General features: G+C 34.4%; 2 protein-coding genes across 3 annotated transcripts in view; both read left to right on the top strand.

Annotated features, from left to right (window-relative positions):
• The window catches only part of Sesn (Sestrin), a 211,286-nt gene that overhangs the window by 47,946 nt on the left and 145,563 nt on the right, over nt 1-17,777 (top strand). The window lies entirely within an intron of this gene.
• On the top strand, nt 2,089-16,018 carry LOC145944697 (uncharacterized). The gene is made up of 4 exons (XM_083053234.1): nt 2,089-2,750; nt 14,298-14,413; nt 14,568-14,962; nt 15,074-16,018. The coding sequence occupies exon 3, from the start codon at nt 14,620-14,622 to the stop codon at nt 14,914-14,916; it is 297 nt and encodes a 98-aa protein (XP_082909360.1). The 5' UTR covers nt 2,089-2,750; nt 14,298-14,413; nt 14,568-14,619; the 3' UTR covers nt 14,917-14,962; nt 15,074-16,018.

The raw sequence follows: 17,777 nt of genomic DNA, 5'->3' as shown, positions 1-17,777 counted from the left end.
TGCATTACGATTCTATACTTTTTAAAATATGAAACGTCTGTTCTATATTTCAAGAAATGTGTTGTTATATAAATTGCTGTTGAGAGAATAAATGTTGTGAGCTTGTGAAGCTAAACGGAATCTGATGTTTGATGATAGTAATAAGAAAGACAAACATAGAAGATGTCATATATGACGTAAACATCGTTGCCTCGAGTAATGTATTTTATTCGTCTGTTTACTTCTCTCAATCGTGGCTTCTGTCTTATAGCGTTATTAAAATGTAGAAATTATTTAAAATCTTAAAAGCGTCTTTGTATCTCTGTAGATAAACCGACACAATATTCTTTTATATTATAGGTTTTTAAATTTAATCATATATATTTTTACTCGATGATTATATCATTGATTTTGCAGTTTCTTATATTAGCAACATACATTGGGATTTGGTAATCGATTTTTTTAAATAAAATTCAAATAATTGATGCGTCATTCAAAAAATATATATGTAATATATACACTCTGACATTTACAAGTTGGAATAAACCTTTTCGATTTATTTCATTATTTTCTTGTTTATATATATATATATATATATATATATATATATATATATATCTATAAATAAGAAATTGTTTGATTAACTCTCCAAATTTTATAATTACTACATAATCAAGATAGGTTTTTATTAATTTTATATTTATAAATATTATGTAATTTTTAAAAATTTTATTTTTTAAATTCTCTCTCTCTCTCTCTCTCTCTCTAAATTTAATATAAAATGATCTTCCTGGATATATATTTCAGGATTCCGAAATGTATGTAAATAATTTGAAATCAGTCAATATCAATATGATATGTATATACATATTATTTCTCATATTCAATTTGTATATTATATATTCGATGAAATTTTTGAAATGTTAAAGCATTTATATAATTCGTGTGTACAGAGTCCCCAAATTTAAAACTTTTAATTATTACAAGGTGTTCCCTATAATTTTATATTTATACACTTATTTTTTATGTTTATATCTGCATATTCTTTATGTTAACTGTAAAATTTCATTCCGATTAGTTTTCGAAAAATTATATGAATACATTTGGAAAATAACTTCCGAGAAGGACATGAAGAGCATTGAATTTATAGCTCTTAGCATTATATTTGCTATCCTCCATGGCTGTAAAGAAATATATTTTTTCTTCAAAACTTTATTGCTGGAACGGTCTTGAGCTCGATAAACTTTTATGTTTTATTTTTTTTCGACGCATTAAACGTTCATTGTATAGTTCTTTCAAAACGCTCGATGTCTCATGTCACATTAACATATGTTTTTGTTTGTAATTTAATAGTGATTCTCATTTTAGATATTACTTCATTATTGACACATAGTTCTCCTTGAAAATAAGGTAGCTAAGATTTTGGCTATTCCTATATATTTGTTTCTGACTTACCATTTAAACGTCTAGCAAATGCGTTAAAATTTTCATGATTATTTTAGATATGTGTTTTCACTTTTGAGATAAATCTTTGTCCTATAAATTTATTAATTGTTGAGAAACTTGCAAATAATTTAATATGCAGTAGACTGACTGGATTGTTAGGATCTTCTGAATTTTTCAACTTCTCTGCAGATTCGTATATCGCTTTCAACAAAATGAATCTATTATAAAAATCTTTTTTATCTAATATATTTTTTGTTGCTATATTTTTTTGGGCACTGAAACAATCTTATATAGAATATGACAGTGTATACTAATCACTTCTTATTGTTAGTAATTATACGAAAATATTGGAACTTGGGAATATAACACATATAAATGTTTACAAAAATTGGCGTGTGTGCGTGTGTGTATTAAAAATAGTATTAAAAATAGTATAACCCACACATCTTTTGAAAAAATAAATAAATAAATAAATATCAAGGAAGTCAATGCAAGCATATTCTTATCTTTATCTATATATACTTTCCTTCTATTAATATAACTAAATATGACTCATATTAATGTTTAACTTTGTCTTCTGGATTACTGAAATATTTTATTTAAATGCCAGCTAAATCACATTTTCAAAACTTCGAATTTCAAGCAAATACAATCCGTAATTGAATAATTAATTTTTTACGACGCGAAAAAATCGAAATTCCCTTGCCCCCTGCTCTTTCTCGTAGTTCTTTAAAAAAGAAAAAAAGCTTGCGAAGGTCGAAAAGAAACCTGAAGATAACAGATTAGAGATGCTTGTAATAGATAACGATAGGTCTTTGGAATGCCTATAATAAACGCTTTTATGTATTTATTGATACAATGTTTACGGAATGAGTCACTATAACGCATAGAGTCGACTAGTGATGCTTTGATATGTGTACATTTGCCGCGCCGCCGACTCGTAGACCAATCGGGGCCCATCCCGGTCGATCCGGAGTGCAATCGCAACTGACGTATATAGCAGACGCGCGCAGTCGGCCGGCTGGTCTGGTGGCGACTCCGTTCACCAGCTCCCACTTTAGTCTCGCACGCCGTCGAGGCAGGACGTGCTTCGTTCTTCAGGAATACGCTATTGTGTATGCTAGGAGTGCACGCGCCAAGTGTACATAACGACACCTTCCCCTCGCTCTCCCCGCATAGAAACGTGTTCCGATGCTCGTGACGGATTGTAACATCAAAGTGGATCGCGACGATCGTTGATCTTATTTACCAATTAGAAGATCGTCGCTGCGTTCAAGACAACACGTGGCGAGAGATCGCGATTTTTCGACCGTTGAATCGCGAAGGTGAGTGGGAAAAAATTAGGACGCGCACGTCTTACTTTTTTTACGAATTTGAAAAGGATCAGGGACACGCGTTTTTAAAAATAATTAGCGCGATATTTATCTCTTATTATTTTTAGTGTGTATAAAATAATTATTATTTACTTTTGAAACAGTTAGGAATTATGCATTTTTCCTTTGATAATTAATTATATTTATTAAATAAATAATGAACATTTTTATATTTTTTTTTTTGGTATTAAACATTGTACGCGATAAATTAAATTTTTCGTTATTCACAAATGTTGTGAAATGTTAAATAATTAATTCTTATTCGAATAAGTAACATTAAGGTCTGTTTATTTCATTACGTAAACTGTCGCAATAAATAACTAATTATCATAATAAACCCCCTTCCGCTGCGATTGTTGCATTTATTCACTCCATTAAGAACATTATGTGCGCGCGAATGTTATGTTTATGCCCGTATAGGGCAACTGAATAAGCCGCGCGCGCGCGAAATGATCTATGACGATAGTCGTTACAATGGCTGTTGGATGCGATTGCGTGTTAAAAAAATAAAAGTGCGATAGAGAAAATGCGCGCTCCGATTTCGCGTCGCATGGCGCGATTTATTTTTCTGGGTCAACCGGCGACGAGGTACGAGCTCTCGTGTGTTTTGGCGATGTGCTTCTAAGAGAGAAAAGTCCTCTCTGCGAGGAAAATTTAAAACACTAAACTTGTGTGATAATATCGCGATAATTATCGTGCCCGTATTACCTTCGTGTTCGATCGCAATCGTGACAAATAATAAATTGTTTCTCGAGGAACATACGATTGATATCTTAATTATTGCTGTCAAATAAGATAAAAATATTGAAAATAAAGCACTTTATTATTTTTTTTTTTCAGTGTAACGAAAAATTGTGATTGTATATGTAATATATTTATATATCATATGTATTCAGCCGCGTATTATTGCAATATTCGAAAATTTGAACATTTCTGAAATTAAATTGATCAAGGTAAAGTTCATACGAAGTTGAGTCGACAGAATTTTATCAACTATTTGAAAATTTAATTTGTTAATTATACTATAATGTGATTTATAATGTGATTATAATGGGCTTTAAATTTTGATCTTAAATTGCTTTATAATTAGTTCAGCAATTTAATATTTTACATATACGGAAAAATTTAAATTTAAATTAATTAAATTGTTATTTTGCCTCTATATTTGTTTTTGTTGTATCGGGTTTTTCATATATATCTGGTTCTCACTCAACAAAAAAATTGGATCGCTGAATTATATAATTATTCCAGATTATTATTATAATAATGTTAAAAATATGTAAATTAATAAGTAAATATTTTTTAATTATTTTTTATTTATTCCGAAAGCAGAGAAACATTGAACATAAAATATTTAAATATATGTATAAAGCAAAATTGAAGATTGTGTGCGATTTTGCTGTTTTTATACTTATACAAAATCTTTATTTACTAATATATACGATCAAAAATTTACGTTACTGTTTACTTAAATTAATCATTATGGGAAGATTGTTTTCGGCACATTCCGTGGATTGTTATTCCGCGCACTTAGACGTATCTGAAATGCTAATATCGACTGTTCGTCCTTGTAAGCAACGGTAAGTGACGACCCTTGTCGCCTATGTAAATGCATATCCGGGCTTTATACAACGCCATCGCGTAAATTTGCGATTAAACACGCGCGTTTCAAATTGGGCCAAATGTGTTCTCGGGAGAAATTTCACGGCATGTTGCGTAGAAATAAAAAAAAAGGGCGGCGAACTGTAATAAAGAAGTAACATCACACTATCATTTTTTTTATACTTTATATATTTATTATAACTTGTAATAAAGTGTTTATGTATTTAGATTAATCTGAATATATAAAAATCTCTATAAAAATGTTCAGCACTAATAAGAATAAAATAATTGTCATTAAAAATTTTTTTTATTAACTAAGCTTTAGGCAAATAAATAAAAATCATATTCTTTTCCATTTATTTTATGTAGATTTAACTTTCACATAATTTGAATTTATAACTTAGCTATGTAGACATGTTAAAGATAGACAAATTGCAAAAAATTATGACCTTCGATTTTTATGACGAACAAAACATCCATTCTAAATTGAGTAAAGAATTTGCCATTAAGCATCAGTACAATAATAAAACATTCTGTATAATTAAACGGCAATCATTTTACATTTAAAAATGTATTACTTATGAAAACAGTGACTATGTTTATGCATAATTAATATTTTTTTTAAACAATACAGCAATAATTGTTGCAAATGAAGTATGGAATAACGCAGAAAAAATAGTGAAATTATATTTTAGGTTGAAAAAATATCTCTAAAAGATTCAAAGAATTTGACAGAAAATACACACACATACATATATATATATACAAGAGTAATAACGCGTGACTATTCAGAATTCTTGTGTAATTGTACGAGCAGATGGTTTAATCTAAATGTTTGTCGAGTCAGGTGACGCTTGATGAAAATTGAGGCATGAAGCCCATAACTCGAGATTAAACGCGGAAAATGCGAAGATAGCTTTTGCTATTAAATCAATATTTACAATTACTTATTTCCGGCATCATTGTTATTAAAATCATATTTAATTTATGCCGAAATTGTACAATTATATTAATAAATATATATAATACAAATATTTAGGGAAAGAAAATGCAAGAGTTTGGTATAACTATTCTGCAATTTCGCTAATTGATTTCGAGACCATTCGGAATATAAATGTAGTTCAATTAGGCAATTGACTTTCAAGTTTATTCAATTAATTGAAAAACTATCCAGACGGAATGCTCGAAGCTTGGATGAAAAGACGACGAGTCAAAGAGTATATTTATATATTCTTATGGCGCAATTTGTTTAATAACTGTTTATTTCAAAGCGCAGCTTTGCTTCGTCCCATTTGCCTAATGAATGCTGAAATTAAATTGAATTGTTTTTTTAGCGATCTATTTCTGAGGTTTTGTACGTCGGATATTTTAATGCTTACATTACTTTGCAGTTTATCTGTTGAATAATTTAGCTTTGACGTCACTGTTACTTTACGAGTATTCTTTTCAAGTCACACATGCAGTGATCATGCAGAGTGTTTCAGGAAAAAAAAAAAGATAAAAGACAAAAAACTTTTTTAAATTAAAACAGTGAGTCGCATATATTATTTTATTGTAGACATGGAAAGAAAATAAAGAAAAGCTTAGGAATATATATTAACTTGTAAAATAAAGTCCCTCATATTTTCGTTTTATAATATACATATATATATGTATTAATTTACTTATTTGAAATAATATGTTTTATATAATTTTGTTATTTTGAGAGATTTGTCGTTATATTATATTTCTATAATATATAAGCTATAAATATATATTTTCAAATGTTGGACAGAAAATCGATGATTGCGAAATGTACGTTTATTATTAATTGGACAAAACAATCTGCGCTTTCTACGCTTTTTTTATATTGTTAAAATATTTGTAGATGTTGCGTAACTCTCATCAGTATCATTCACACTCGCACTTTACACGAAATCCGAGTAAATAAAAACGGTGTGTGAGGTGCGGCTTTTTTTACCGAGGCCACATTTCTTGTTGAAAGTGCCGGCGAAAGAATGACGTTGTTTTTTTTACAAGTACACCTCGCGGATTCATTCGTCTGTCGAAATCTGTGTAATTTCCGCGCGTTAAACAATTACACGCGTAATTATACGCGAATTGATCGCATTTATTCGGGATATTAACTCGACGAGTTTCGTTGCAGCAGAGCATTTTTCACTATTTTTCGTTATTTATATTATCAGTGCTACAGTTATCGCGATAAATTGAAGAGATTGATTTCTCTTTTGAATTTTAGTTGATGTGCCGATGTGATGCTGTACATAATTTTCTGATACGTGTATCGAGCGTATCAAGAGATACTGAAAAATACAAATTTTAATAATTTTTTAAATATTAAAATTAAAATTATTTAATATTAATACTAAATGCTGGATCAGCATTTTTTCTCTTCCCTCTGGAAGAGAGAGATTACGATTCCGTTTGTGTAAAAAAAGCCCGTTCTTATCATCACGTACCTTCACTCGCACAAAACGGCATGTCGTGTGTTCGCGTCTCACGAAGGATATCTATTTTTCCGTCCATCCGTAAAAACGGAAAATTCCGGACGCGCGCGAGGGACGTTCCTTTTTTAGCGGGAACGTACAGAGATTTTTGCTACGGGATAAGGGACAATGGATGGCAGATAAAAAGGGTCACAGGGAGGCCGAATCCGTCCCTCCGAATCCGTCAGAGGTCCGGATGATCGACTCGACCATTATATAAAACCGGAGAATAACAAGGCGTGTTTGTTCAGTTTGCGCTTCCGGTGCTCGTCATTCTTCCGATTTTTTTGCTTATTTTACAGTAGTGGCGTAATCAGGAACATTTCGATCCCCAATCAGTAATTAATGATTAAGAAACGTGTGGTTAAGAAATTAAAATACGAAGCGTAATCTTTTTCCTGACATTTGAAATATATTTTCTCGCGAGTTTTTTAATGCGATTTTTTTCCCCTACACAGAGAGGAATTTCTTTTAGAATTTTAGAGAATTTCTCTGATTAATATTTATCACAATAAAAATAATAATATCTATTACAATAAAATATAAAATATGTTACTATGCCGTTTAGTAAAATTAATCAAACATGTTTTATATTTCTTAAATTCTCATAAAATTCTTTCCATACCATATTGTGTCCCACGATTACAATGATTTTCAGGGTAAATTCTAAGAGAAAATTCTCTCAGTGTACCTATATTGTATAAACCAAAAATTACAAGTTACCTCGGCAAATAATTCTCTCGAATGAAAATTTCGTTGGAATAAAAACGGCTTAAAATTACGCGAAATTCTTTCTCTCTCTCTCTCTCACACACGTGACTGCCGTGTCACGTCGCAGTTTTTCATTCGCATTTCTCGGACGTGATGCGAGGGCTGGCATTTTTTTCCCCAGTGTTTTTCATTGGCCGTTGTACATGCCGCGCGCGCGGAAACGCCGTCTCGTTCCGCGCTTTTCCGAACGTCCGGAACGTCATAACGTCAATGACCGCGCGCGCTCCGAGATTTGCCAGTTCGCGGAACAAAAGGGTACAAAGCCTTTGCGAATGGCATGATCCGGCCGCCGCGAGCTTTTTCGCGTCTAGCGAAATACTGGGATTCAATGCGTACGCGAATTCACGCGCGCATAAAGGAGGACACGAGGGGCCGAGGGAGTCGTTACTTCCCGAAAAAAGTATTCTTTCGCGTTTTTTATTTACAACTACATATATTTAGCTGTATTCTCTCTCGTTGAAAAGGGCATTCTGATTTTTATCAAAGGAGAGTATTGTTGCGAGGCATTAATTGATTAAAATTTCAGTCGACTAAAGTAAATTCTACTTAATCAATAATCGAAATCAATTATTCATCGTACATGTAATCGGGATTAATTTAATGATATTAGTTGTTCAATTAGTGTTATAGAATTAATCGAAGCAAAGTAATTGAAATAATTTAATCGATTTTTAAAATTACTATATCTGACGGGTGAATATACATTGTTATGTGATATTACAGAAACTTCTGTAATATAGAGAATCAAATGATATGATATGATCACATTACAATGTATTCATCACCCCGTGAGATATAGGTACTAATTTCAAAAATTGTTTAAATTATTCGATTACTTTGCTTCCATTAATTCTACATTAATTAACGGTTAATATCATTAATCGATTAAATTAGGCGCGATTACACGGTTGATTAATTTCGATTATTAATTATATAATGGATTACTTTAGTCGACTAAAATTTTAATCGATTAATGGCATCAATTTACTGCTGCTGCACCGACAATAATTTTTTTTTTAATTTCTTACACGATTATCATCGCGAAACAGATAATGTCGAGGGAATTTTGTGCGAATCTGCAGACGCGAAAAGACAAGAGGAAGCCTTTTTCCCCGCCATTTACTAAATTGAAATGCGCCTGCTCTCGTTTTTTTCCTTCTAGGACTGAGTGCTCGGTGACATTAAACTTGCCACTGTGAATCGAGCGCGGTGGAATAATCATCATCTTTCTCTCTTTCCGCGAGATATCTTACACCAATTCGGTTTCCCGCCGTGACTCGGAAATGCGAATGAAAATATCTTTCGTCACGTGTACGATTATCGGAGTTCTCATTTTCGCTCTGGATCCAGATATCCAGAGATACGAAGGCTCACGAAGATAATAAGTGCGCGAGCACTTCTTAATGAATCTCGAGCTATCTCGTGAAGTGTCTCTTTTGTTCGATAATCGCTCTCTTATCGTCGATCGAAAGAATTGTAAATCTAATACACAACGCGCACGCGTATCCCCCGTATTTACTATATTTTTTATCTAAAGATTTTTCCCGCACACTTATATATATGTAAGTGCGATCGCGAATATAACGGGAAGGTCGATCGCGAATGAGGTTATTACTTTTTAACGAGCTTCTCTTCATCTCGCCTACATTAACATAGCTACGAGTAGCACGTGCCATTTCTGCCGCGATAGAAACGATGGAGATTCTCGGCATGGATGTCAGAGAAATCGCAGAGAGAAAGAAAGAGAGAGAGAGAACTGTCATCCGCGACGATGTACTACAATGGTATACGATCGATGAATGAACGTGTTAGCGATGCTTGCCTAATCGTATATGAGCGTCTTTAATCACAGTTTTTGCAAAAAAATTCTCAACTATTCGGAGAAAGTAGTACTACTTGCAACTCGAAAGTATCGTTCTGGAATGCGACGGGAAGTTGCCTAGCCTGTCTACCGAGTCGAAATATTTTGCCGAGTATTATTAATGCATCGTTCTCTTTACACTTGGACTTTATTCATGCACTTTGTTCGATGTTGTGTGCAACTCTTTCGACTCTCTTTGGACTCGCGACGGCAAAACTGTGTGCGATAGTCTGACGTGTGTTCTTTTTATACCTTTTCATATCCTCTTTTCTTCCCTGAAATGCTTTAATTTATTTCTGACAGTTCTAACAAAATAATGTGGAGAGTTAATTTCAAGTAAACAGGACGGTATCTTCAACAATTCTCTTACGGTACATTGTTATCCGATATTTATCTCATCTCTGCGAGCGATAGCGATCCTTTTATAAAGAAATTCCGGTTTTGTTACTGGTGTGATCTCGTAACTTTTCCGACCGACCTTCCGATAATGCGACGAAGGTTTTAAAGCATTGTTTTCTAGGTGTGAACTTTGACGCGGAATTCTCGGGTTTTGTTCGAGTTCGCGTAATTTGTCTTATAATTGAATGAGTACGCTCTATCTACCTTTATTGAGATCAAAATAAGCTCGAGAAGAAAGTCGCGCGTCTAAACTCGTCTCTGCTTTGTTAAAATTTGATAAAATATTTTCAAATGTGTGTGATAGTCGAGGAAAATTCGTTTGGAGCTTCGTTTTAAGGATAACGCGTCTAAAAATTTTATATACCGTGTGTGGAGCGAATGATACTTTTAATAAATAATCTCTTCTGCACGTCGAAGTTTTAGGAATAAGGAGAATTTTCCATGAAAGAATAATAAAGTGGAGTGTGCTCTGAAATTATTCGTGAAAATTGATCAGTCTGGTCTGAATTCTATTTTCTCGAGTATTTCTTTTACCAATTCTTTTGTGCTAAAAATTTTACTTTCTTATTTCGTATTTTATTATTTATAGTTTAGTGAATATTAAATGTCGGCCGACAAAAAAAATGTTATCATTGATTTTCTTTAGTGGATAAATATGGGTAAATAACGAGTTGTAGTATGGTATTATTATTATAATTATTATTCAGAGTATGTGGAAAAAAATGTATACTTGTCATTTTTAATTTGTCAGGTTTAATTTATATCGCATATTTCTCTGTCAGTGGTAGTGATTGCAATAGATGAGAAACTCTGTAATACATTATATATATATATATATATATATATATATATATATATATATTCTTAACAATATTATCGTAATTATAAGGCTTGCAATGAAGTGATTGATGTATACGTCACTAATAGAAACGGAATAGAACTTTGCTCGTTGGCCCGATATATCGATCGCTTACACATTCACAAATCCTTCTTTGTTCAGGCAACTAAGTCGTTTCCGACTTCATTAATATGTTGATTTCTTCACATTGTAATCTTGTCTTCGAAAGTGACAGGAAGAGGACTGTCGTCGGTCGATTGTTCTTTTGCGGTAAAGTAAAACAGAAGAAGATTGGAGCTTAAGGAAAATTCCATTGCTCTCATTTTATTAATATAGCTTAAAGAAAGACGGCTGTAAGTTGTACTTTGTCTGGTACTTAATCTTCATTTGCATTTCTCTTGCTCCAAGAAACTCACGACAATGTAGCGATAATGTAGCTTCTTTCAAGTCTACTTGCTGCAAGCGGCGCGCTATCTCCGGATATCGGATAGGATCATTATAGTTTAACAAATTTAAGCTAATTAAGAGTTCCGTTACGCGCGAAAACTATTCGATAAGCTAAACGATATTTGCGGCGCGTAACTTTCCCGAAATAATTATGCAAGAGTATTTAATATTGTAATAAACTACCTCATTATGCGGCAGCATGTTGGTATTTACGGAGTTGCAATATACTTTGAATTTGTATTGAAATTTATAATTAATATATGTAATGAATAAAATTATATGCTGACATGATATTTAATATGTTTGATGAAAGTTTGGAATCTCGTTATATTTCGAAATATTTTTTGGGAGGGTTATTCAGTGTGTGATAGAATGATTAATTGACAGACTTAATCGAGTTTCGGTACCTTGCCCTGCCATTCTATCAATGGAATTTTAAGTGGAAATATAATTTACTGTGATTGAACAAACGATCGAGAGAAAGAGAGAGAGAGAGAGAGAGGAGAATAATTTCACTGCGGTGAGAGTATGAGAAATCGTACTGTGTCTCGCTCACTTCAGGGATATCCGGAAATCCAAGGAAAAGAGAAAAAGAGAACTCTTTACGCCAGAAACAAGCGACAAAAAAGGACTTATATATGCATGTCACTGTCTAAGAATTCTTTCGGACTTCGAACTTTGATTAAAAACTTCCGAGAAAGAGTTAGAATAATTTAAAGTAAAAAGTTCTCTAAAGCATTTGAGGAAGATATATATAGGATGTCTCATCTAAGATGTTACAAGCTTTTTTCTTCGATACTGTTAAACGTAGTAACAAAATTTTTTCTTTGGCATTTCAGTGTCGGCTTACATGACAGGTTGTATTAGATTTCTAGAAAAAAGAAAGGATCATCTACATTTAAAAAAAACTTCTTTATTTTTTTTTACATATATCGATTGTCCTAGTAATTCTGCATTTAACAGTATTAAGGTAGAATAAAAAAAATCAATACGAGATATTTCATAATCTAGTTTGACAGCTAAAATATACAACAGCTGATACCGAGTGTAAAGTGTTAGTTTAACTTTTCACGTAATGAATATTAATATAGGAGGTGTGAATAAGAGAGGTTGAGTTTTTATAAAGCAGGTCATTACTTCGAAAGTTCTTTGTGTCATTATGAAACGTTCCTAGATGAGTGTTAATTCTAAAGTACAACATGAGAGATCTTTGAATATCTCATTCGAATCGTGAAGATGATTTATTTCTTTCACTGTTTATATATTGTGTGCGTAATTTTTTTAATAACATTCTGATTTTGTACTTTATATAAAACATTTATAAAAATTATTTTTAAAAAATAATTTATTTTAAAATTCAGAATTACATATTTTTCAAGTAATTCAAATATGTAAAAAAGAATAGAATTTCTTGTTTACTTTTTTATAACGTATTGTTTATTGAGATATCAGTAGTAATTTTTGCATTTTTGTTGGTCTGTTGCGAACGATAAAATCCTGTAATTAAGGAAAAAAAGGGTCGACGACAATAATGAACAAGTACAAAAGTGTGTTTCCCTCAATAATCATAATTTCGCATCCGCTTTCCATGTTTGTCTGTGTCGACGTGAATCGTCGTCGGTCTGTAATTAGGCTGCATTGTCGCCCCCGGCCCTGTTTATCCTCGCATGCAAACGGATTTAATTCGACAAGCTCTAATCATCGACACGGCAAATTGCAGTTGAATTATCTGCACTGCGACGCGCTATTTTAGGACTTTGGAGGAAATTGAGTCTCCGAATACAGTTACAGCTGAACGTGCAAGTAAAGTATAAAAAATTGATCCGTCTGGAAAATGGACGTATATTTGAGAATCGATTTCGTATTAATCTTCAGTGTCTGTGTAAATGTCTGATCGATACGTTGCGTTTTTTTTTCGGTCAAAATAGCTATAACGATTTATTGCATTCGGTATCGAAAGGTACACGATTCTCGACGAATAACAAGAAGGTATTTAGTATATCGCGCCGAGAATTTGCATCTCTATATTACGTTTCATAAATGAGAGAAAATTTATCGCAACGCGCGCAATGTTTTTATTATCTCGAAAATTTTGCATTATTTCAACTCTGAACGCGGAATTGTTTTTCAGATAATTACAATATTTAGTTAGGATAGCGCGAATGTGGGATAAAAAATGTGTACGTTTTTTTTCCAACGTACAAATAAAAGTTGAATATGTTTCTCTATATTTTTGTTACTCTCCCGTTATTGGTTCAGACGAGTTTTTGCTCTCTGTCGGTCGTTTTTCGGTTACACTTGCGAGATTGCCTGTAATCGTGAATACGGGTTTGTCAGCGCGCGACGATCGACCCTCCTCCCAGGGGGGGATGGTATTAACAGCTGTTCGCGATCTCACTGCCGGAAGTCGCGGCGGAGTTGCCGAAGTTGCTTCGATTAATTCTCGTTTCTCTGCCGGCAGGAAGCCGATAAATCGCCACCGCTACGTTGACCCGACAAAGTACGAAACCGGTTTCTGTCCGAGGCTGTAATGCGTTTTGCAAAACGTGACACGTCGCGAAGATTTAGAAACTCTACACCGTGTGTATAATTTAAGAAATTATGTCCGCGCATTAGATAAAAGGATGTTCAAAGTATATTTAATTATTGTTATCATATAATTAAATATATTTAATTATTATATATAAATATATATATAATATATGAAATATATTATATAAATATATTTAATATATGAGAAGATATTATTAATACATGAGAATAAATTAAAAACATATAAATTAATATATAAAAAAATTAAAAAAATATGTAATTATTATATGTCAATTATTATGTCATTGCGTATTATAAAATTACACTCAATCGCAATAACATTCAGCAGCCTTCAATAACCTCGAGATCCATCACATGTAATCGTAGAAACGGGGAATATAGAGGAAACAACTTACAATATCCGCGATAGGTAGATGAAAACTTTTCCGTCACGTAGAGTCGCCTCTTTGAGCCATCGTGTGCGATCGAACCTGATATTAAACCTACCGCTCGTGTGTTACAACGCGCAATTCATCGATTTATGCTAGAACTTTCCTTTGCAGGTACATCAAGGTAAGGTATTCTTGCGTCGAACAACGCCGCTGCAGGGAACAACGACAACGCCTAGCGAAGATATCGCTTTCGTAGAGAGAAGCGGCGTAGTAACTTTGGAAATCAAGTAAGCCAACTATCTCCCGTCCTGTCTTTCTCTCTCTCTCCTTCCTCCTCCTCCTCCTCCTCCTCTCTTTCTATCCTCTCCCATGAGAAAACGTATTTCCGCCCTCGCGAAATATTCGACGAAGACTAAGATTTCGATTTTCGATTCCGATCAGAGGATCTCGCGAGAGAAGTTTTTTCGGAAGCTCATTCGCTCGGGAAATAATAATGATGATGGAAGAGGGACACAGATTGAGGCTGATGCAGGAGCCAGGTTGGAAGCTGGAGCGCAAGGGCTCGGGGGCCCAAGTGTTGCGCAAAGACGGCTCTCACTTCAAGAGCACCACCGCGCGCGTCTGCTTCCGGTGCGACGTCGAGGTCCGCGAGTTCGAGCGTGACGAGGATTACGTCACGGTGGAGAACGCGGAAACGGAGATGGCCGCGAGTCCGCTGGCGATGTTCTCCAGCTGCGTAGCGGCTCTCTGCGTCACCATTGTCCTGCCGTGGCTGCTGATCGGGGGCTAATCGCTCCTCGTCGTCAATAGCACCACGTCGCTTCTGTTAATTAAAGGTTTGCACGTTTCCCTAGCCCTATTGTAGACTGTAGGTTTTTCAATCGCTGCGAGAATGTAAGTATTTCGATGAAATTCTGCTCTTTGCTCTATATACTTGTCATACACAGGTGGTCTCGATAATCACGTGTTCAAGACGCGAGATCTGACAGTTGATGATCGTAACGCGAATCCTTGGATCGAGTGGCTGCAACCGAAGTCCAGTCGAGATTAGACCAGAGCGAAAATTCCCGTTCGAATATGTTCGCTGATGATATCATCCGACGAATAACATCTCGAAATGACGGGATGGAATGCGTTGTTGTTGCTCGACCGGTTAGATCAGGATGGACGAGGTTTTATCGCTATAATATTGCGTAGGATTTGTGATAACACGCGCGTTGTATTTGTGATATCCGATCGATATGGCGATCCAGAAGTTTGTGTACGCTCTTGTCGATTTTATGGCGTTCTCGGGAAACTCTCTGGAATTTATGGGCCGGGCAATGTTTGCAAAATTCGTACGCGTCGAAGAAATTCCTGATTTAATATGTGATGAACGTAGTTATATTTATGTAAAATATAGCGATCAGCTAGCTATAAAAGTGTATGTGGAAAATAACAAGTGTTTGATTAATTTTTTTAATACTTGCGTAATAACAGAAGGAGAAAAGTATTTGTAAAATATGCGCGTCGATTTTATAATCGTGATAGAAAAATTCAACGTGTGATTGTATTTTGTGCTAATTGTATGTTGTATAAACTAACTTTTATAAATATTTTGTATATATGTTGTAGCAGGGGAGGGAGAAATGTGATATAAGATGATGAATAAAAAAAAAATATATATAAAATAAAAAAAACTTTAAATCCGGAAATATTGACGCGTGATTTTGATTTTGTTTCAACCTGCACTCGTTACAAGTGGTATCGAGATGCAAGTAATTTACTATCTTCTCCCGTTCCAATCAACAGCTACATCGACGGCTGTTAAGATTTAATGGTCCCATGCGGCAGCTGTGCTACTGCAGATTTATTCCGGCCACTTTATGGTTCCGTTATATATAGGGTGTTTCAGAATCTTATCTGCTAATGGCAGATTCCTGAAATTGTTTCGAGACGAAAATCTTAATACCAAAATGTTGAGATTATAATATTTTTTTAAATAGATTGTTGTAAAAGAACTATTATATTGATATTTGAAAATAAATCGATATCTAAGAATATCGTAAATCTGATAACCTGATTGGCTAACTTTAAATGTATTTAAAAACTATTATGATCTTAATATTTCGATATTAAAATTTTTATTTTCAAAATGACCAAGAATCTGCTATAACAGGTAGTGCATCAATTCTAAGATACTCTGTATATCGTTGAGTTTAAAGAACCTCGCATAATAGTGCGAATATTCATGATTATAAATTCGAGGAAGAACCGATAATCTTGTTATTAAACGTTATTTGATTTTAATTAAAATTAAATATAAATATTAGATTAAGAAATATAAAATCAACAGAACATAATACAATCGGTGTAATTCTTATTCGGTGATAAAATTGGGTGTGTGAAGTTGGCACCCCTATGTTATGGTATCATAGTTCTGTTAAGAGTTCTGAGTTATTTAGAACCATAGGAAGAGTTGTTGATAATTTTTAGAAATAGTTCCACTTTTTTTTCTTGTTTTATCGTGTACAATTCAAAACTCCAGCATTTTCGATCAGAACTCGTGATTTTCTAAATGTTTCGTAAAAGTGTATTAATTTTAAAAAATCAATCTCTTCGAAACTATAATAGATAGAGCCATGCGGTTTTCACGTTTTTTCTTGTCTTATCGAGCACGATTCAGAACTCTAACGTTTTGCACGAGAACTCGATATTTTAGAAATATCTTCGATATTAAAGGTACGTTTTTTTTTATCTAAAAATTGCAGAACTCTTTCAAAAAATAATCAGGAACTATAAAACTATAAAACTATTAAACAATTTAAATTTACTCATCTCACGGTTGCTCCTTTGTTGCCCGATGCCTCTACGGGCCTCCTCCTCGTAGAAGTTTCGAAACACTTGCACTCGCGTTACTTTTTTCCGTTCGCGACGCGCGGCGACGCCCGGGTTTTAGCTATCACAATCTTCGACGCGTTTCGGTAAAACGCGAGACTCGCGAGAGTTTATTCGCGCGCGAATAAAACCGAAGCTCCATTTTCGCGTCGCCGCTTTCTCAGACCCACTTTTCGCAGGGGTTTATCGAACGAAGATGATCAAGAGAGCGACTTCGCCGCGACGCACTCAAGTCGCCGAAGGATGCTGCGCGATTCACAATCGACGAGATCAATTTCACGTGTGCGATCGCGATCGGATTTATACGATAATTAACCGCCAAAGACGCTAATTAATACACTCGTCCTTTCGCGAACCGGCAAGAAGCACGCGACGTTGATCCCACGAATAATCGAAGAAGAGCACTGGAGGTGGAGCTAGACCACTACGACTTGTCGCGACGTATCGTTGCGCGTTCCGAACCTGGCAGTGCCAGTCTAGCTCCACCTCCAGAGCTCTTCTTCGATTATTCGTGGGATCAACGGTCGCGAAAGGACGAGTGTATTAATTAGCATCTTTGGTGGTTAATTATCGTATAAATCCGATCGCGTCGCACGTACCGACATCGTAATCGCGATCGCACACGTGAAATTGATCTCGTTGATCATGAATCGCGCTCAATGTTCGTCTCGCTGCATCCTTCGGCGACTTCAGTGCGTCGCGGCGAAGTCGCTCTCTTGATCATCTTCGTTCGATAAGCCCCTGCGAAAAGTGGGTCTTGGAAAAAGCGGCGAC

This window comes from Prenolepis imparis, unplaced genomic scaffold (assembly GCF_030444845.1).
Source record: "Prenolepis imparis isolate NDT839.2.m4 unplaced genomic scaffold, iyPreImpa1.0 SCAF_13, whole genome shotgun sequence".
Taxonomy (NCBI): Eukaryota; Metazoa; Arthropoda; class Insecta; order Hymenoptera; family Formicidae; genus Prenolepis; species Prenolepis imparis.
The sequence above is the reverse complement of the archived record's forward strand: the minus strand, read 5'-3'. Positions and strand labels throughout refer to the sequence as shown.

Coding starts and splice junctions, on each gene's coding strand:
- LOC145944697 (XM_083053234.1), top strand. CDS start 14,620: ATGATGATGGAAGAGGGACACAGATTGAGGCTGATGCAGGAGCCAGGT.